Source organism: Mustela lutreola, chromosome 8 (assembly GCF_030435805.1).
Source record: "Mustela lutreola isolate mMusLut2 chromosome 8, mMusLut2.pri, whole genome shotgun sequence".
Lineage (NCBI taxonomy): Eukaryota > Metazoa > Chordata > Mammalia > Carnivora > Mustelidae > Mustela > Mustela lutreola.
Genome location: NC_081297.1, coordinates 57,835,370 through 57,857,387, shown reverse-complemented (window position 1 = coordinate 57,857,387; position 22,018 = coordinate 57,835,370). Strand labels below are relative to the sequence as shown.

The 22,018-nt window shown below is 40.9% G+C and overlaps 1 protein-coding gene across 1 annotated transcript in view; it reads right to left on the bottom strand.

Moving 5' to 3' along the window:
* Positions 1–481: 481 nt before the first annotated feature.
* Positions 482–22,018, bottom strand: part of SARNP (SAP domain containing ribonucleoprotein) — a 45,521-nt gene continuing 23,984 nt past the window's right edge. Inside the window, exons 10-11 of the mRNA XM_059185056.1 lie at positions 3,373–3,462; positions 482–779 (exon numbers count right to left, since the gene is read on the bottom strand). Coding sequence (XP_059041039.1) covers positions 738–779; positions 3,373–3,462 — 132 coding nt within the window. The 3' untranslated portion in view covers positions 482–737. The remainder of the gene's footprint in view (positions 780–3,372; positions 3,463–22,018) is intronic.

Sequence of the window (22,018 nt, the reverse complement as noted above, 5' to 3'; positions counted from 1 at the left end):
CTTCTAGCTCTGAGGAGTACCCAACCCGTTTCCTTTCCTGAACTGCATAACCAACAGGGTCCTACATATTGGCCTTGGATGAAACTAGACAGTATCTCATTAGGTCACTCTTGAAAACAGAGTCCTTCTAGACACCAGTCCATAACAGACTACCAATCATCAGTCCTTATATTTATATTCTCTATACCTAAAACTCAGTGTTCCCCCTATTGTACCCCAATGGGTCATGCCAACCTGCTGAAGCAAAGGTACAGGGTGAAACTTGGCCTCTTCATGAAGGATAAAGAGTAAAAGGATGCCTGTGAGTATGAGAGAAAGGAATAAATAGGCTTAAAGGAATAGACTCAAATCCTTTTCCTTCTTCTCTTTTCTAAAGGATAAAGGCATTATGGCTAATTCCCTGTAGTATTTGTCCCTGAAGTTCCCCTTATCTGGTCTGATCTGGCTCTAAAAACTCAGAAGAAGCACCTAATAAAACACATTGTATTCTTTTCTATTTGTTTTTTATTAACAAGCAAAATAATAATTAAAAAACAACAACACAAGAATAACAACCTTAAAGTTGGAACAGCATTGAGTCAAACTGCTGCTGAAGTTCCTGGATGTACCTGGGGTACATGCTATCTCATTGCAAGGCAGGACCTAGGCACATGACTGTGCATTTAGGTATATATATGACCAAGAAAAGTCAGAGAGATGGAAACCACTGGAGAACAGAAAGCATTAAGAGCTTTTCATCAGGCAATCCCAAAGCGCTCTGCCCTTTTCCTCTTCTTTGCCTGTGAAAAAAAAGCAAGAAGAAAAAAATTAGATTGCAAGACAATAGTGGCATGGATTCCTGGCGGCTTTAATCCAAACTCACAAGAACTATCACAAGGTCCAAGAAGGAGGGAAGACCCAGGCTTAAGCTTGGCAGTCAGAGATTTCATTCCTGAATCTCTCTAGTTATCCAGTTAGACCTGAGGAGGTTTGGTGGGAACGAAGGGGAGAAGACTGGGGAGTAGGGGTGGGGGGAAGAGGAGGAAGAGAATAGTAGTAGATTCCTGAAGGAGAGAAGGCAACTCAGCCTTATAGCAAGTTAGTCTGGAAACAATGGACTCTTAACAGACTGGGGAATCTTCCAGTCAGCAGGGAGATGGGAGATCTCAGAGGACAAAGGGTTGGCGATTGTTATCTTTTCATAGAGGTGAAGGGGATGCCCTTCTAGGCAGTAAGGCCCAAGCAGAAGCTATTCCTTGGGCCTCCAAATCCACAGAGAGGTATATAAATCTTCAGTGCCAAAAAAATAAATGGTAAGGAGGAGAGTCCCCAACATGGATCTCTTCAAGGGGGTCAGCACTGGAGAGAAGCACAAACTGAGAAGTGGGGGAGGAGAGAAAGAACTTTTTGTTCCAGGAGTGACTGAGAACAGCAGTGAGTCCCTCATGCTGATTCAAACCACTGCCCCTAGCAAAGAGGGAACTTTTTTTTCCCTCTAAGAAAGGGAGGTGGGGGAAGGGGCAGAGAGAAAAAGAATCTTAATCAGGTTCCACACACAGCACAGAGCCTGAAGCAGGGCTTGATCTCACAATCCTGAGATCATGACCTAAGCCAAAATCATAAGCTGGATGCTTAGCTGACTGAGCCACCCAGGTGCCCAGGGACTCCCCCCCGCCACCCCATTCCATTCACACAGGTTTAATTTAGAGTAAAAAGAAAAGTGTATATAAGCCCAGCTCACTCTACCTGGATTACTGACACAATTCTTTGAAATCAAATAAATTAGTCATCTGTTTCATGTAAACTCCATCAACATCTAAAGTTAGTACTCCCCTACATGCACTGACTCTCCCCAAAAAAGCTACTATTTGTTGCCAACCAACAAAATCATCTGCATTATCCTGGAGAAGCCAAATGTACTACCTTAGTAAATATGGCTGGTTCAACAGTTTCTTTGGCAAAGGGGGAGTAATTTTACTAGAATTGAAACAAGCCTTTAAGTTTACTTCTAGCTCATCCTGGCAAGTCAATAAGTAAGCTGATACAACAGGTAATGCTTTATTCTGAATTAGTAGCTCAAAGAATACAGTCTTTCAAGTTCTTCCTAATGGAGATCTAAACTGATCAAGGTTTTATTTACAAGGGTTTATTTATAAGACTTACTCTGGTTATCTATTCATAAAAATGCTTCATAAGATTCTGAGTGTGTAAGGTAATACATTTTCAAAGTTCATCTCCAAGGCTGCCTGGCTGGCTTAGTTGGTACAGCATGCAACTCCTGAAATCAGGATCTTGAGTTTAAGCCCCATGCTGGGCATGGAGACTACTTTAAAACAAAACAAACAAAAGCCACTTCCAGAGGTAGATTTAAAGGAAGAAAGAATACAGCAAATTCTTCACCACCCAAGAAACTTTCAGAATTCTAAACATATTCACTATTTCAACTCTTCTTTATGTACACCTAAGGTGATATCATAAATACTCACTGCCCCCCACTCCAAATAATCTCTATGCCCAACATGGGGCTAGAACTCTCAACCCCAAGTCAAGAGTCACCTTCTCTACCGAATGAGCCAGCAGCCCCTATTATAGATATATTCTTAAATCACCAAATCAATATTGGAATCAATACTCTCTGTCAAACCTCTGAGTAGTCTTGCCAATGCTCAGGGTCTCAGTTAATGTGAGTTACTCCAGAGGAAGCTGGGATATAGACAAACACAAATCTTTAAAAACAACAACAAAACAAAAAAACACAAAACAAACAATAAAAACAAAATAAAAAAAGCCACTCTTCCATTTAAGAAACGAGTTATAGATAAAGTGATAAGAACAAGAAATCTCTTTTGAGTCCATTGAAATATTCCAGAGGGGAGTTAGGCACAACTATACTTGTGTCTGAGTTGGCCAAGTCTTCATTAAATGATCAAAGAATTATGGCTAGCAGATAATCAGAGACATTGCTACTTACCAAATGTAATAGGCAGGCTTTGTGTCTAGCATTTTACATAGTATCATTCCTTTTTACATATAATAATTTCATGTTTAAAATACCACTTTGAGGTAGGTATTATCTCTACATCCCAGATGATGAAACAGGCTCAGAGAACTGCCATAACTTGTAAGTAATTCGAAGTGGCAGGGTCACTTTTCAAACCCAAGCTTTTGTGATTCCAAATTTTGTGCTCATTTCCAGGCTAAATGGCTCTAACACCAAATTAAGTATACTGATGGAATTCAGTGTGGTTACTTTACCCAGAGAACAGATATAAAGCAAAGAACAAAAAGATCTTATTATCTGGGCACTTAAGAAGCAGGTCAGGAAAATAATGTTTCTTCACCCTCACTTCCTTTCAAGAAAGGGCTCTATGAAGCACTCTAGGTATATTTTACCTCTGTATCCTCTGTGGTTCCTGTTCCGGCTGAACTTGTAACAATCCCAAATCGCTCCTTCCTCTTTTTCAGCTTCTCATCATCTTCAGACTATTCAAGGACAAAGAAAAGTATTGAAACAAGCTAGCCTCCACTCATGAGATGAAATTATAACTTAATGGTTATAATATACCAGCCAACCTTGTGCCAAAAACTAAGGATCACCACACAAAAAAATAGACAGGAAACTGATTAAGGAAGCATACAGTATGCTGGCCCTAAGACTGACTAAAAACTTAATTTTAAGTAGGGCTTCAATATTCATAAGAGACACAGAGTCAAGAAAACATAAGAACTACCCACAAAAAATACAACAAATTTCAGGAGAAATTCTTATAGTTCAGAGATATGAACACTGAGGCTTAAATGGGTAACACGTGAAGAAAAAGTGTTGGTAGAAGGCACCCAAACTACTTTTGAACACTGCTTACAAATTCCATTTACTTGCCCAGAGATGGAAGACAAAGAGGCCAGAGTGGTATTTCTGAAGAATGTACAAAGAAAGCCAAACATTATGAATGCCCAGCAAAGTCACAGAAGACTCTCAACAGTTTGAAACTGGCGGGAAAGAGAGAAAGAGAGAGAATTCTAAAGCAGATTCCCCACTGAGTACATAACCCAATGCAGGACTCGATTCCAGGACCCTGAGATCGTGACCTGAGTCAAAAATCAAGAGTGGGGGGCTCAGTCAGTTAAGTGTCTGCCTTCACCTCAGGTCATGATCGGGGAGTACCAGGACAGAGCCCAAGTCAGGCTCCCTGCTCAGAGGAGAGTCTGCTTCTCCCCCCGTTCCTCTCTCTCTCTCAAATAAATAAAATCTTTAAGGAAAAAATCGGGGTGCCTGGCGGCTCAGTGGTTGGGCGTCTGCCTTTGGATCAGGTCATGACCCCAGGGTCCTGGAATTGAGCCCTGCATCGGGCTCCCTGCTCCACAGGAAGTCTACTTCTCCCTTTCCCAATTCCCCTGCTTGAGTTCTCTCTCTTGCTGTCTCATTCTGTCAAATAAATAAATAAAATCTTAAAAAAAAAAAAAAAAAAAAAGAGTTGGACACTTCATCGACTGTACCATGAAGGCACCCCCACAAAGTATTCTTGTTTTTCATAATTAGAAATTAACATAATGATGACAATATTATAGTCACTAACATCTGAGTGTTTGCTTTGTGCCATGTACTGTATGAAGTTCTTTACATGAAATATCTCATTTACTTATTTACGTTTATTCATTTGTTTATCTTTTTATTAATCTCTACACCCAATGTGGGGCTTGAACTCAGGACCCCAAGATCAAGAGTCCCATGCTTTTCCAACTGAGCCAACCAGATACTCCTCATTTACTTCTTCTAATAATCTCAAACATAGTAGGTACTACGACATACATAGTTAGGTACTATGACTAAACTAATTTCACAGATAAGAAAACAGAAACTTGGAGAAATTAAGTAACCTGCTCAAAGTCTCACAAATAGTAAGTGGCAGAGAGCCAGGAATGGGACCCAGGACATTTTACTCAAGAATCCACTTTCTTAGCTCTACCATCTCCTCAGGTATCTCACACAACCCTTTCCTTGGAAGAATAAAAGCAGAATGGAAGAAGTGCTTAATTCCCAAAGGAAGAGAATTGCAAGGATCCTTAGCTAAAAGTAGCTGTAAAACTAGTTCAACAACTTCCGTATCACTCAAATAACCTGGGTCAATGCTAGGATCCCACCCCCTTTCTGTATACTTCCACTTTGTAACTATCTGGGATCTAGGGAAAAGACTCCAGTTTGTAATCTTACACTAAAGATTTCCTCTAATGAATTTGTTTCTAATTTTGCCTAACTGGCTATTCCATCTGTTGAACTGTAATAATTAGGAAGGTTTCCAATGAACACAGCCCTAATATAGTTACTAGGAAAAGTTTTCTTTAATTTGTCTACCACCATTAAGATAAACTGAGTAAGAGATAAAAATGGAACACTCAAAATGAGAATCTCTACAGCATATTCTAGGTGAAATAGCTCCATTTCACTAAAATCTCCAGGCCAAGCACAGTGTTAGAGTAATAAAAGGAGCATCCCATATCCTTCTTGAGGAAAGGCTGAACTAGACCTTTATATTGCTGAACTACTACTACATACTTATTTTCATTCAATTCAGAGGTAGGGTTATTTCAGCCAGTTCAAATCAGAGAGATGGAGGTGGTACTTTCAAAACCCAGCTGGTTGTGTGTGTGTGTGTGTGTGTTTCAGCACAAACCCTGGGGCCACTCCCTACACAAATCTCATCACAAAGCCTATGTCTATTTAGAATGTGTGGGACAGCCTTTTCTCTGGTTCTTTATTTTGCTACAACCTGAAACAGGAATTTTGACCTCCAAATTAAATTTTCTGTGCTTCTTTTTCAGCTCAAAGGTGAGGAAAGATAGAGGGAGGGAAGGAGAGAGGGTACACGTCTCTAGCCACTAAGGCTAAGATCAGAGAGTTCTCCAGGAGCTTCCCTTTTTAATCAGACCTTCGGTGTCTCTCCTGGACATCCAGGCAGAGCATCTGCTGCAAATCTACCAGGGTCTCTAGGGAAAAGAAAAAAAAAAACAACAAAACAATACAGATCCTCCCACCCCTCTACAAATAGCCTGCCCACCCCTCACCCGCAGAGACCAGTGAGGGTTTTATTTATTTTGTGCATGCCTGCCCTTCCCTCCCCACCCAGAGCCCCTCAGCTTCCCTCCTAAAGCCTCCTTCCCCCTTGCCCTGCAGGGAAAGTGCACAACAGGCCCAGTAAATCAACACAGTTCTAATGATCTCTCTCACTTGACCCTTCTAGCGTGACGGTGTCGCATGGAAACAAACGTACAATAAACTTCACTCCATCTTTAGCTCCTTGCTGACAGGTTTTGATTCATGAGATGGTGAGACCCATCTGAGGGAAATTACCTCGATCAAAACGCATCTCTCTCTGCATTCATCAGGCCAATGCTCCCTCAGGCCATGCTCAAGTGCACAAATGGGGTTGTGCATCTGCAGGCAGCACTGACCCCTCTAGCTCAGTGTCATGCATTTGTAAACCTTTCCCTTCTTCATTCCTCCTCTACTTCCCTCCCGCGATCCCTTAACCACCAGCAAATCTTTTTTTTCTTCCCATGTATGCTCCCGTGTGGGAAGAACAGTGCTGGAATCTGAAGTGCCCTTATTTCCTATCAAGTGGAAACTCTTCAAAACATACAATCTGCATTCAAAACCAGAGGAGGAACCTGTCCTCACGGACTAAACACAGGCCTTGGATGTTCAGATCGATCCATATACTTCACTTGCCCGTCCTCTCACTCAAGATTTAAATAGCAACCCAACTGACATCAATAATTTCAGCATACATAATCCTCCTCTCTCCCAATAACTGCCTTTTCTTTTTAGAAGATCATTGGTAAAAATGAGAAAGAGAGTTGTGCAGAAGAGGAGAGTGCCCATATTCAAAGCACAGGATGGAAAGCAGAACGTATATTTAATAAAGCCAAGTACCCCCATGAATCCTATCACTGTATTTCCCATCCTGGAATAAGATAATTCTAAACTGAGCTCTTCAGACGTCTTCAACTTTCAAATTCACTTTTCTCCTTGTTTCCTCAAGGAGAAAATATTTGGAAAATCCTCAAGCAACATAAAGAAAACAGTGCCTGATGCAGGAAAAGACTGAGATGTTCAAGGCTGCCCCAAGACACAAATCACATGTATGAAACTGCAGCTCAGAATAAAGGGGTTCTCACAAAGCTCCTCAATAAATGGCAGCGAGGATTTCTACTACAACCTTCCTCCTGGTCTTTGGAACAAAGTGTGAAACCACCAACAAAATTCTGAAGCTAAGCTTCTACATTAGAAGCAAAGACATCAAGGGGTGTCTAGGTGTGCAGTCAGTTAAGTGTCCGCCTTCCGCTCAGGTCATGATCTCTGGATCCTGGGATTGAGCTCTGCATGGGACTCCCTGCTCAGCGGGGAGTCAGCTCGGTCCCCTTCCCTCTCCATCTTTCCCCTTGTTTGTGCTGTCTCCCTCTGTCTCAACTGAATAAAATCTTTAAAAAAGAAAGAAAAGAATGGATAAAGATGTGGTGTGCTTATCTATGAAGGAATATTACTCAACTATCAAAAGGAATGAAACCTTGCCATTTGCAACAACACAGATGGAATTAGAGGATATAACACTACACGTAGTAAGTCAGAGAAAGACAAATACCATATAGTTTTACTCAGGTGGAATTTAAGAAACAAAAGAGATGAACATAGGGGAAGGGAAGGAAAAATAAAACAAGATGAAAATTGAGAGGGACAAGGGACACAAATCGGAAGAAATGCTGAATTCTAGCAAACAAACTGAGGGCTGCTGGAAGGAAGGTGGGTGCGGAAAGGGATAACTGGGTGATGGGCATGAACGAGTGCACTTGTAATAAAAGCACTGGTGTTATATGCAACTGATGAATCACTAAATTCTACCTCTGAAACTAAAAAAAAAAAAAAAAAAGTCATCAAAAGTAAGTAAGAATCTTGGGGTGCCTGGCTGACTCAGTTGGAAAAGCATGCAACTCTTGATCTCAGGGTTGTGAAATCTGAGCCCCATGTTTCAAGTAGCAATTACTTGAATGAATAAATAAATAAAAAGTTAAAAAAAAGTAGGTAAGAATCAGACCCTTTACCAATACAAGGAAATTCCCATTAGCGGCAAGGCAAATAAGTATTTGGACTGATGAGCAGATTTAGGGTTAAAGTGTGGCAGAATAAGAAACCAGCCAAAACCATAATCATCTCCACCAGTGGTACTATTAAACCACCTTCTGCTTATGAAACCGTAAAAAACAAAATCTATGCTGCTAGGCGTTACTAATTTCATCAAACTAATAATGACAAAAAAAAAAAAATCTAGGCACTATCCAAGGGAACCAGAGCAAGGATCCAAACTCTTAACTCTGTAGATCCAATTTAAGGTACTCTAAAGGCCCCTGAAGAATTGCTTTCAATGAGTTATAGACATCTGCTCCCATCAACATTTTAAATAACACCACTAATCCATTCAAAATTAATCCATTCATCCACTAGTCTTTCAAATATCCAATGAGTGTCTTCCTTAGGTTAGGCAACTATTCTGGCATGGGGAATAAGGGATGAGTAAGACAAAGATTCTTAACCTCATGGGACTTACAAATTTAAGACTGAGTAAAAGTAAAGATGCATGCCATTGTTCATTACTTTTTTTTAAGGTTTTTTTTTTTTTTTTAAGAGATTTTATTTATTTGAGAGTGAAAGTGAGAGAGATCACAGAGGGAGCAGGAGAAACAGACACGCGGCTGAGTGGAGAGCCTGATGGGGGGCTTGATCCCAGAACCCTGGAATCACAACCTGAGTGGAAGGCAGATGCCCAACCAACTGAGCCACCCAGGAGCCCCTGGTTCATTACATTACTGCATTATGAGGACCCACAGGGAAATCTTCTTTCTGGTAATTATGGTTTTGCCGAGCAAATTTTAAGTTTTCATCTTCCGAGCTCTGTGAATCACTATAAACACTTTTAACTGCTCTCCTCTTTCTTCTGACAGCTATAAAATTATTTGGAGCCAAATGTGTGGCCTGTCTCTGGCAAGCAGTTTTGAAAATATTTTCTATTAGCTCGATGTATTAAGGTGAGAGAGAAGTACTGAGGTGAGATCCAAAGACAAGGATCCAACACCTAGATCCCAAGGCAGAAACTTAGAAGATGAAGTACAGTTAGTTATAGGGTTGCTGCTGGTCCCTTAAGAACTTACTCCTCTCGGGCGCCTGGGTGGTGGCTCAGTGGGTTAAGAACTTACTCCTCTCTAAATCTAATGGGATTAGTTAAAAAATACTTGAGTACCCCCAAGAAAGAAAAGGAGAGGAGAAGGAAGTACCAAGTTATCACTAGAAATTTTATTCTTTTTTTTAAAAAGATTTGACAGAGAAAAAGACAGCAAGAGGATGAACACAATCAGGAGGAGTAGAAGAGGGAGAAGCAGGCTTCCTGCCAAGCAGGGAGCCTGATGGAGGGCTTGATCCTAGGACCCGAGACCATGACCAGAGCCAAAGGCAGACATTTAATGATTAAGCCACCCAGGAGCCCCTAGAAATTTTAAATTAAGGACTCTTGTCAATGGTTTCCAAGGCATATACACTGTAGCCAGGAATTAAGTCCCAAATGGAAGATCAGCTACAACAACTGGCAGCCTGAACATCATAGTTACTTTCTTTTTTTTTTTTTTAAAGATTTTATTTATCTGAGCGAGAGAGCGAGCGAGCGAGCGAGCATGAAAGGGGCGAGGGGCAGAAGGCCTGATGTGGGATTTGATCCCGGGACTCCAGGATCATGACCTGAGCCGAAGGCAGTTGCTTAACCAACTGAGCCACCCAGGTGCCCCATCATAGTTACTTTCTAAACTGACTGTTTTGTTCTATGGCAAAGAGTTCCAAGGATTAGATCTCTACCCAAGATGGAGTAGACTGTGGCTTTGTTATCCTCCAAACCCAACTTGCTTCTTCAAGATAAAAATTCAAGAGAACATTTTTCAAAACTTACTGGTCTTATCCTGTAAAAGAACAATAAAGAATAAAATAAATAAACAATAAAGAACAGCACTCCAAACTTAGTGTGCCAGGGTTATTTGCTCTGCCAAGAGGAGCCTACTTTGATTTACTTAGCACTCCATGGGCTATGTACTGAAAACATACACCTTTTTCAATTTTATTACCAGTGCCACTCTGGATCATAAAAAGAAACTAGGAGGGGGTGCCTGGCTGGCTCAGTCAATTGAGTGTACAAGTCTTGTCAGGGTTGTTAGTTCAAGATCCACGAGGGTTGGAGACATTACTTAAAAAAATAAAATCTTATAGACACTTGGGTGGCTCAGTCAGTTAAGCGTTCAACTCTTGATTTTGGCTCAGGTCCTGATCTCAGGGTCCTGGGATCCAGCCCTGCCTTAGGCTCTTGGCTTGAGTTTCTTTCTCCCCTTCTTCCTCTGCCTACCCCCCAATAAATCAATCAAATCTTAAAAAAAAAAAAAAATCAGGGTGCCTGGGTGGCAGAGTTGGTTAAGTATCTGACTGACTCTTGGTTCTGGCTCAGGTCATAATCTCAGGGTCGCAAGATCCAGCCCCATGTTTGCTCTGCGCTCACAGTGGAGTCTGCTTGAGATTCTCTCCCTCTCCCCTCCTGTTTGTGCTCTCTCTCTAAAATGCACAAATAAATCTTTAAAAAAATAAAATCTTAAAAAAAAAAAAAGGAGGGGGGCACCTGGATGGCTCAGTGGATTGGGCCCCTGCCTTCACCTCAGGTCATGATCCCAGAGTCCTGGGATCAGGAGAGCCTGCAAGGCGCTCTCTGCTCAGTGGGTAATCTGCTTCCCCTCCACCCTTCTGTGCCTGCCTCTCTGCCTACTTGTGATCTCTCTGTCAAGTAAGTAAATAAAATCTTTTAAAAAAAGGAAACTAGGATGGGGTGCCTGGGTGGCTCAGTGGGTTAAAGCCTCTGCCTTCAGCTCAGGTCATGATCCCAGGGCCCTGGGATCGAGCCCCACATCGGGCTCTCTGCTCTCAGCAGGGAGCCTGTCCCCCCCCCCCTCTGCCTGCCTCTCTGCCTACTTATGATCTGTCAAAAAATAAAATAAAAAAAAGGAAACTAGGAAAAATAAAGCAGTGGCCCAAATGTAACTTAGGCTTATTTAAGGAACTATAATTCCCAAAACCCAAAGCTAAAATAAAGTACTTACTGAATTTAAATATGAGATATCCTCACTATTCTCAGAGGAGACCAAAAGGATTAACCAAGCCAGACCTTCCTGGTCAGTGTAACAGCTCACTCACTCATCATCCCTCCTTACACATGTGTAAGAAAAAGAAATTACAATCTAAAAAATTCAGTCAGAGATATCCTTATAAGCAGAGAAGAGCACTTCAGGGAAGCTCAACTCAGGTACTACTATGAGTTGGAGCTGGGTGTTCTCCTATAACTGGTGTTTTGGTTTTTAAAATATTTTATTTATTTATTTGAGAGAAAGAAAGAGAGTGAGAAGGCACAAGCTGGGGGAAGACCAGAGGGAGAAGCAGCAGACGCCCTGCTGAGCAGGGAGCCTGATGCAGGATTTCAGTGTGGGACTTCCAGGATCATGACCTGACCCAAAGGCAGAAACTTAACCGAATGAGCCACCCAGGTGTCCTTATAACTGGTTTTTTTTTTTTTTTTTTTGGTCTGTTTGCTTCAAGTAGCCAGGCCCAATGTGGATCCCAACAGAAGGCTTGAACCAACTAAGCCATCCAGGCGCCCCCTCATATGGCTGTTTTAATGACAGCTACTCTTCACATTCAACACTCTTCAGTGTAAGAATCTGCTGTATATTTCCATCAAGACCTAAACTCTGCCACTTTATTTACCCCACTTTAACAGTTATTTTCTCAGAAGTCTTTCTCCTGGAATGATGGGAGAGAGACTGATAGTGAGCTAAGATGGTCACATTTTGCAAAAATAACAAGTTAACTGTCCCCTTTATTTTTTTTTTTAAGATTTATTTATTTCATAGAGAGAGAAATTGAGAGAGGGAACACATGCAGGAAGGTGGGAGAGGGAGAAGCAGGCTTCCTGCTGAGCAGGGAGCCTGATGTGGGGCTCAATCCCAGGACCCTGGGATCATGACCTGAGCCGAAGACAGACACTTAACGACGGAGTCACCCAGGCACCCCTTTATTTTTTTTTAAGATTTTATTTATTTATTTGACAGATAGAGAGGGAACACAAACAGGGTGACTGGGAGAGGGAGAAGCAGGCTTCCCGTTAAGCAAGAAGCCCAATATGGGGCTCAATTCCAAGACCCTGGGATTAGGACTTGAATCAAAGTGTAGATGTCTAATGAATGAGTCACCCAAGTGCCTCTAACTGTCTCTTTTTATAAATGAATTAACGATATGAAGATGTTAATAGTACTCAGGCCAGTCTGATTTTCCAAGGAAATGTAAAACAGTGAGGCAAAATGAGGAGGATGGCGCTTTACGGTCATTTTTCTGACTCACTGCTACATGACTGATGGCAGGATGAAAAGCAGAGGCTGGGGGCTTTCAGGCAATGGTAGATTAATAATGATATGGCCTTGACTCCCTGAGGTGAAGGTTATGAAACATTCTAGGGTAAGTGGGCTTCCAATTTTATACTCTCAGAGTGAATGACAGCAACTGATGGTTTTTCTCTCAGAAACACTACGATGCTTAAACACACAGCTGTCACCTCCCTGCCCCAGTTTCAGAAATTCATCTGAACAAGTTTATTCCGGAGCCTTTATGTCAGCCAGACCAAGGAACATGAAGTGGTCCTAAAAACTAATGCACAGAGCCTTAACTAAGCAAGACAAAAGCGAAAGGTTGGACTAGTAAAAGGTATGCCATTTTAGCACATAGATAGTAAAGAGACACTCTAACATGCCCACACACATAACAAAAAATATATCTCCCAATAAAACCATCTTACCTACTCTCAAAAATTTTAACTGTAGCATCAGAATCAACTTTCTAGGGCCATCAGGGTGCCAGGAACTTTAAAGCTACATGAGATTTAGAGACGGCCAGGAACTGTATCTCCTTTATCTTTACAGGATTTAAAGCCCCAAAACACAATCAGCTCAGAACCAAACACTGTTCTCAGTCACTAGCTCCCATTACTTTTTCTCTTTCTCCAAAACAAGCTCCTTTCCCCACCCCCATTCCTCTCCAACCCCAGAGGAGGTCGTCTCGGTCTTGCTCTAGCTGATTGTAGGACAAAGCAAAGCAGGTGGAGGAAATGAAGGCTTTACACTTGAGACCCCCGGAAACCAAGTTTCTATTAAAAGTCCCCACCTCCCTCCCTTAAAAGCCAGGAAGCTGCTGCTTTTAAGGATAAGCGATGCAGAGCTACCAAAAATGTCAAGAAGGCAGTAGAGGGAAGCTAAAAACTTTGAAGGGAGGTATATGCTATCTTAACCAAATTACAGAGAATGAAGGAGGACAGTTACCTAAGCATTCAGAAATTACAGTGAGCACTAGGAAAGCAGGTTCTTTTCACCTGTAAAATATATCTATATCTACCTGTTTTTTAATGTAAGCTCTATGCCCAATATGGGGCTCGACCTCAAGACCCAAGTCTCATGGTCTATCAACTGAGCCAGCCAGCAGACCCACCTGTAATTATTTTAAAATGAAGATTTCTGGTTTCACCCAAACTAATAAATCTGACTCTCAAAAGGAAAAGCTTAGGTAGATGTATTTTTTTTTTTTTTTAAAGATTTTATTTATTTGACAGGCAGAGATCACAAATAGGCAGAGAGGCAGAGAGAGAGAGAGAGAGGTGGAAGTAGGCTCCCTGCTGAGCAGAGAGCCCGGCGTGGGGCTCGATCCCAGGACCCTGGGACCATGACTCGAGCTGAAAGCAGAGGCCTCAACCCACTGAGACACCCAGGTGCCTCTTAGGGAGATGTATTTTAAAAAGGGTCCCCTGGTGACCCTTATGTGCTGCTATAGTTGGGAACAATTGCAAATGGCTTCGAAAAAGCACAGCCCCCAAAAAATCAATCAATCAATCTCACCAAGTACAAGCAAAGTTGCTACTCCACTCGTTTTCCCCCCAAAGCACTAGGGACCTTCCAAAAAGTTTATGCTCCCTACAAATAGGGTATCTCAGCCACAGGGATGAGAAGGGGAAAAGAAAACTATGAAGAAATCACAACTGGCTCTATGAAGCACACCTGTATTGCTTGCCTTCATAGAATTCAAGTAGAGGAACAGAGACTCTTTGACAAGGGAGTTCAAAACAGGAAAAACATGCCAAAACAAGATCAGGGAAAACTTCAGGTATGCTGGGGGTGGGGTGGGGAGGGGGAGACACCGGCAACTAGGTTCAAGCACACAAAGGTGGTTTGTTTGTTTGTTTGTTTTTCCCACTGAAGAACTGATACCAGTACAAGGGGGAATATCAACAAGGTAGAGAGCAGAAAAAAGAACAGATAGGATTTGTCTTAGAGCTTGTGTTTTGCTCATTCACTTTAACACAGCACTAAAGAGGTCCATCACTACTAAAGAGGTCCATCACATAAGGCCTCTCTGATCTTACAGCTCTCTTCACTTCTAGTTGTACTTCCTCAACCACCTCATACCTAAGCATGAACATGGTAGTGAAAATTCTGTAACTGCCTCCTCTACTCTATACCTCAATGAAATCCTCACCCATGTTTTTAAAAATCCAGACAGCAAGCATTTCAAACACAGTATCTTTCTCAGTAACACATCTTCACTGCTAGGGATTTAAGGATTCAGTGTCTGATATGAATTTCAAGTGTAGAATATCTTGAAAATACATTTCCATTTCTGTCCTAAGAGTCTGCTCTTGGTATGAGAAGGTAAAATTTGGTTAAAATACTATTTAAAAAATGCGAGAAAAGAGTAACAAAGGAAAGGGGAGGGATGAAAGGAGTTAACATTTTCTAGATCTTAACAAGACACCTCAGATTTTATTAAAAACATGGGCTTTCGCAGTGCCTGGTTGGCTCAGTCAGCAGAGCATATGACGACCTCAGGGTTGTAAGTCCAAGCCCCAGGTTGGGGGCAGAGATTACTTAAAAAAATAAAAAAAACTTAACAAAACAAAACAGGGCCTTTGCTAGTTTGCAAACATTACAAGCAAATGTCCCCCTATAAAATATCTCCCAATCTGATGCCCTGCCTCATCCCCACTCCTATCTCTAAAATACTACTGGATTTTATCTGATCTCCTTCGGCTATCAGACATGAAAAGCAACTTTGCTATTAATAATGAATATGTAATGGGGCGCCTGGGTGGCTCAGTGGGTTAAAGTCTCTGCCTTCAGCTCAGGTCATGATTCCAGAGTCCTGGGATCCAACCCCCCCCCACCATTGGTCTGTCTGCTCAGCGGAGAGCCTGCTTCCCTTTCTCTCTCTCTGTCTGCCTCTCTGCCTACTTGTGATCTCTGTCAAATAAATAAAATCTTAAAGGAAAATAAGAATGTGTTTTTAAAAAAATGACTATATAAGAAAACGAACTGCCATGTAATTATTAAATTTTACTGGAAAAAACTTTACTTGAATTGAACCTGTATATTATATATATATATATATATATATATATATTTTTTTTTTTTTTTTAAGATTTTTATTTATTTATCTGAGGAAGAGAGAGAGAGAGCACGAGCCCAATGCGGAGCTCAATCCTGTCCTGGGATCACGACCTGAGCCAAAGGTAGAACACTCAACCGGCTGAGCCACCCACAAGCCACATGAACCTATATGTATTTTCAAAAATAAAATGTCACTTCTTCTTATCAATGTCAGCCCCAAGAACACTATTAGCTAAATGTTAGCCTCTCAAGTATTAAAATACATCCTAAACATCCTTATACTGCTACAGCTCTCACATCACAAAGAACCTTTGAATACCAAAACTTCTTACCTGTCCCGCCCAAAAACCAGCAATACACACACCAAACACACACACACACACACAAACAAAAACAAACAAACAAAAAACCCACTCCATTCTCTTTTTTCTCATACAGATTCTGAAGAATGGAAGACTTGGATTCAGAAAGTGGGCTCACATTTCACCATAGGCAGGGAGAGTATCTGAGAGCAATCAGAAAGAGATACTAGATATTGCTATAATTAGAAAAGCCAGGCCAGTTATTGGGTCATCCCCAAATTAGACACAGGTACTGGTAACCCCCAGATTAGACATACAACTAGATATACAGACATATTTACAAATAAATTTTAAAAAATAATTTATCTTATGTACCATGAGTGGAACATTTTTTTTTTTTAAATTTTAAAAACTGACATTCAGAATGATCCCATCTCAAGAACTTGGCTGGCAAAGCAACTAAATGTATTTAAAAGTGAAACAGACTCATTCCCCTCCTTTTCCAGGCTGTATTTACTCTTGGGGAGAAGATTACAGGGGCACCACAAAAAGGCCTAAAACTTGTTTTTTATCAAAGACATCAGTTCTGACATGTTAGAAGAAGGAATGCAAAGACCTAAGTGGGGGTGGGATTTTGAACAGGAGAGAGAGAAAAGAGTGCATTTTTCTCTTACTACAAGCTTTCCTACCTCTTCTAGTTCTTTGGATTCAAACTCAGTGTATAAAATCATGTAAAAAAAATAAAATGAAAAGGTCCAAGATCTTTAGTGTTTTCAACCATACACCCTAGTGAAGTATAATCCTCTACCAGAAACCTCTCAAAGGCCCAACATGTAATAAACAGGGCAAAACAGCATAAATCCTGACAAAGCATCAAAATTTTCATCTTGCTTGCACAAATATTTAAAGCTTTTTCCTCTTAAGGTGTTCAATTTATATTTCTAACATTTTTTATCCTTTTTTTCCCTCATACAGAGCTAGTAAAAACTCTGTTTAAGGGTTAGAACATAGAGTGGGAGGGTAGAAGAAGAAATTAACCAAAGAAAAACCTGACTCCTATTTCTCAAGTTAAAATTAGAATACATTTTCAAGAGCCCTAGGCAGGACAGAGAAAAATTCCATTCTGCCTCTTTGCTCTTCCAAATTCCTATAGCCAAGTGGCTCAACAGCAGTTGAATGGCACACATAATGACATCATTGATTGGAACTATAATAGAAGGGAGTGAGAAGAGCGGGTGGTGGGGGGGAGTGGGAAGGGAGGGAGGTGAAGATGTATTTGTGTTACAGACAAAAGACAAGTTCTGTTCCTCAGCAGGGACAAATGAAGAACCAGATGAGGGGATAAACTGAGGTCAGAGAGTTTTCCCTATTGTTTCCTCTTTAAACAGCTCCTTCACCACTCCCTCAAGGTTTGTTCCAAAAGGTGGGTAGAGAAACAGCAGTTTTTATCTTAGAGGAGAGAAGGCAGAAAAAAAGACCTAATATTAATTTTCAAATCATTATTAACTAGAAGAAGATATAAAGGACTGGTTAAATTTTAGTTGAGCCCCAAAATGCTGCAAGAAATGCTGAAACCTACATGGGTTTGGATCTTAGCTCTTCCTGAAATTCATCTTGACAGTCTCAACTGCTATCTACTACACACACACACACACACCTCTCTCTCTCTCTCCCATCCTTACTTTTCTTATTGGTTAATATAAGAGAATGTATTTTTCAAATGGAAGAAGCATTTTTAGAAAAAACAACAATCTAGGATGAGGGGCGAGGATATTCCCCCAAAACTCTTGCTCAATGAAATGTCTAAGATCCACATGAAAGTTTTTCCCATCTACAATCCTACTACGTGCATTTCTCTTGGTCTCATGGGGCATAAGACAGGGGAATAGAGACTTAAGTGGTATGCTTGGCCTAGGTACTGCTACTTGAGTGTATTTTGGATGGAAAAGAACCCAAAACCACTTAGCAGACTACTTCTCCAACTTATCTTGTGATCTAAATCTTCTACCACTACCCCTGTAAAAAAAATTCTGCCAAACTCCTCACCATGGTTTTTGGTTCTTCAGTGTCTTACTGTACTATGTTGGCCATGTCCTATGCATGACTGCCCCACAGTTTTTCCTTTGGAAAAGGTTTATATACACATACCTAAACTCTTAATAATTATAAACCCTCTGAGAAAGCTGGTGACCAACTTCTAAATCCATAGAGTGAACATCCTTCTTTCCACATAACCTCTATACCAAAACCCACTGCTGAAAAGGAAGAACAAACATTTCATTTATTTCAGATGGTGGAAGGGAATTTAGATAAAATCAAATATGCATCCCAGAAGAATGACTGGAGACCAGCTCAAAATCAGTTAGCCACAGCGAAATCTGTATGCTAGGAGACACTGGTGCTCTCCTATGCTTGGAAGTGACTCTGTCACAGCTTCTTTGATATCTCAACAGACTGCAGTGACAAGATCCTCCAATATCTCTCTCATTCTTAAGTGGTTCATCCCCAAGCACTGGTGAGCAAAAATCTATAATTATACGAAAGGTTCCTGAAACTAATCATTGCAGCCACCCAACAATCTTCTAGCTACCAGCCTCAACAACAAAATAATGATCAATGAAGAGATATTTAACTTTTTAACCTTTTTATAGATTTATAGTTCTGTATAACACAGACCACAATCATTAGGGAAGAAAACTGGTAAAATCACAACACAGGAAAAGCAGCTTTTATTGTTTATAGGCCTTATGATAACTCACTAGGATAGTTACCTTAACATGAGCTACAAATAGGGAAACACAATAATACTGCAGCAGAGAAGTGGGGAAGATGTACTAACATCAATAGGGATAAAAGATGCCTATATTTTCTACTACTAATCAAGAACCAAGAAGCAGTAACACATGCCCCTCACATTCTCGGGGCGGGGGTAAAAGAGTATAAACCACCTTTCCGTTTTCTACTTAGTGCCTGGGCTTGGGTTTTGTTTTGTTTGTAATACTTACTTAGCTGGATGTCCTATAACTTCCTGAAGTATCAAGTTTCACTTTCCCAAATATGCTAATTTGGCGAGCAGGGGGTGGGGGTGGGGGTGGGGTGGGGTGGATGATGAAAACAAAACAATCCAAATTAGCTATTATCAGTTTACACCCTAACTCTAAACCCAGATTTAATTTTTATAAAACTCATGTCCTATGACCATCATCTACTAACTGAGCTGGCTTCCCATCTATTCCCTCCATCCATCCCTCACTCCTTTCAAAGATGAGTTTATGTTCCAAGCCAAGCCCTGTCCTTCACCAATAGGACTAACCCAAACACTGCTTCTCTTGGGAGGCATGGAAAAACTGACAGAAAGAAGGAAAAACAAAAACAAAACAAAACAATAAAAACAACCAGTCAAGCACAAGACTGAAAACCTAACTGGTGATCAATCAGAACCAACCAGGCAGAGATTATTTATCTGGGTTTTGTTTTGTTTGAGGGGGTGGGAGGTTTCTCAGCCCATAGTCACCATGAGGCTTATATGAGAAAAGGCATGCCATTCTATCCTCAAATAGACCAAACAGTTGGAGGGGACAATTTACAGCCTCTTGTGTAAAAAATGTCTATAAATGCCAGTGCCATTCTTTGCCCTGTCACTTCCCATTATCCTAAACCAACAGGATTCTATTCACTGAGACTTGAGTTGGAAACATGAACGGACAGGGCTTTCTTGGGCAGGGGAAAAGGAGGAAGATGACTGAGATGGGGGGGTGCGCAGATAATTCTTTAAGTTTCTGTGTACTACCTAACATGTATAGTATACTGAACACTGAAGCTGAACATTGAAATATATGAGCAGTCACGCAAAAGTCAGCCTAGGAAGAAGAGCAGTGATTTGGTAACTTCAAATTTGTAAAATGCTCAAAACACAAATCCAAAATATAAAGAAAAAATGACCAGACTATGACACACACACACACACCACACACATACAAATCAATCAGTCATGAACACTACTGATCCATGGCTCACTTCCTCTCACACACTTTCTCTTTATCATGCACACTGGTCTGCAGAGGAAATCAAGCAAAATCATGCAACAGACACGACAGAAGGTGCGATTTCTTGTTGCCCTTTTCGGGATACTAGGATGAAGAGAAATCTCCACCCTACCTGCTAATCTCCACCATTTGCATCTTATCTAACTGAAAGAGATCTGTGCCTAGAGAACTGTAAAACTTAAAGACGGTGACCGAATTATATTGGAAGAGTCTATACTGGAACCCAGGATGAGGTGGGCACATTATACTAACCTAGTTGTTCCATAAATACAAACTTAATCATACCACTAACCTTGACCAACCAAATACTAGGTAGCAAATCATCTCTGGTGATAGAGAAGAGTTAAACACTAGATTTTGAACTAAAGAACTTTCACTGAGAATGTAGCAAGCTGCAATTTCAGGATTTGGACCTAGAATAAAAAAAGTTACTTTAAAAAAAGAACACTTGGGCACCTGGGTGGTTCAGTGGGTTAAAGCCTCTGCCTTTGGCTCAGGTCATGTCCCAGGGTCTTGGGATCAAGCCCTGCATTGGGCTCTCTGCTCATTAAGGAGCCTGCTTCCTCCTCTCTCTGCCTGCTTCTCTGCCTACTTGTGATCTCTGTCAAATAAATAAAAATCATTAAAAAAAAATAAATAAATAAAATGAAAAATAAATAAATAAATAAAAGAACACTTCCTTTTCTTTTTCTTTCTTTTTTTTTTTTTTTTAAAGATTTTATTTATTTATTTGACAGAGAGAAATCACAAGTAGATGGAGAGGCAGGCAGAGAGAGAGAGAGGGAAGCAGGCTCCCTGCTGAGCAGAGAGCCCGATGCGGGACTTGATCCCAGGACCCCGAGATCATGACCTGAGCTGAAGGCAGCGGCTTAACCCACTGAGCCATCCAGGCGCCCGTACACTTCCTTTTCTTATCTTTTACTACTCCCTTTCCTCCAATTTCTCTCCTTCCATATTCACTCTGAAATTGTTCATGTTCTACAGGCACTAAAAAAATTCTGGTCTACAGAACACTTGTCCAAATATGTGGTCTGATCAAGGATTTCTATGCTACTTCAAGCGTGAAAACTGTATGAGAGATACAAGCTAGGCTTGAATTGCCCAATATACATGCAGCTATTTAAATTTAATTTAAAAATTCAGTTCAGGGCGCCTGGGTGGCTCAGTTGGTTGAGCAAATGCCTTCAGCTCAGGTCACGGTCCTGGAGTCCCGGGATCGAGTCCCGCATCGGGCTCCCAGCTCCATGGGGAGTCTGCTTCTCCCTCTGACCTTCTCGCCTCTCATGTTCTCTCTCAAATAAATAAATAAATAAATAAATAAAATCTTTAAAAATTCAGTTCACACTAGCTACATTTCAAGTAATCAATAACAACATGTGGCTAACGACTACTGTATTAGATAACACAGACTTATTCAATGGGACAATATTCTGTAGGATATTTCCAACATCACATAAAATTCTACTGGACAGTGGCAGACAGCAAAACATCAGCATTTCTGAGACATTTTAATGGTTTATGGGGCAAAGTAGAACAAACTGTTGAAATCAGGATGATTCTGAAAATCAGGATTTATGATGAGTACACATGGAGTCTATACTCAGAGAATCTCAAAGTTTCAAGTCTCTAAGCAAAGTGGTCCCTGGAAGAAATCATACTACACCAGTACAGTGTTACTCAAAATGTGATCTGCCTCCTCAGGCTGATCCCCAAAGTGTTTTACAGTTTGCAGTAACTCCATAAATTTCAAGTGCTTGGAAACTTCCAGAGTAATTTAACACCACTGTGGCACTTTTACTGTATTTTACAAAAGTACCACTCTGCATTGAATTAGGGGGGGAAAAAAAAAAAAAGCTCTCTGCCCAATGTGTGGCTTGCACTCACTCATGACCCTGAGATCAAGAGTCTCATGCTCTTCCAAATGAGCCAGCCAGGAACCCTAATAAGTTAAAAATTCAAAAAACTAATCTTGGGATGACTGGGTTGAATGTCAGTCGGTTAAGCATCTGCCTTAAGTTCAGGTCATGATCCCAGTGTCTTGGAATTGGGTCCTGCCACTGGGCATTATGCTCAGCAGGAAGCCTACTTCTCCCTCTGCCTGCTGCTCCCCCTGCTTGTGCTTACTCTCTCTCTGAC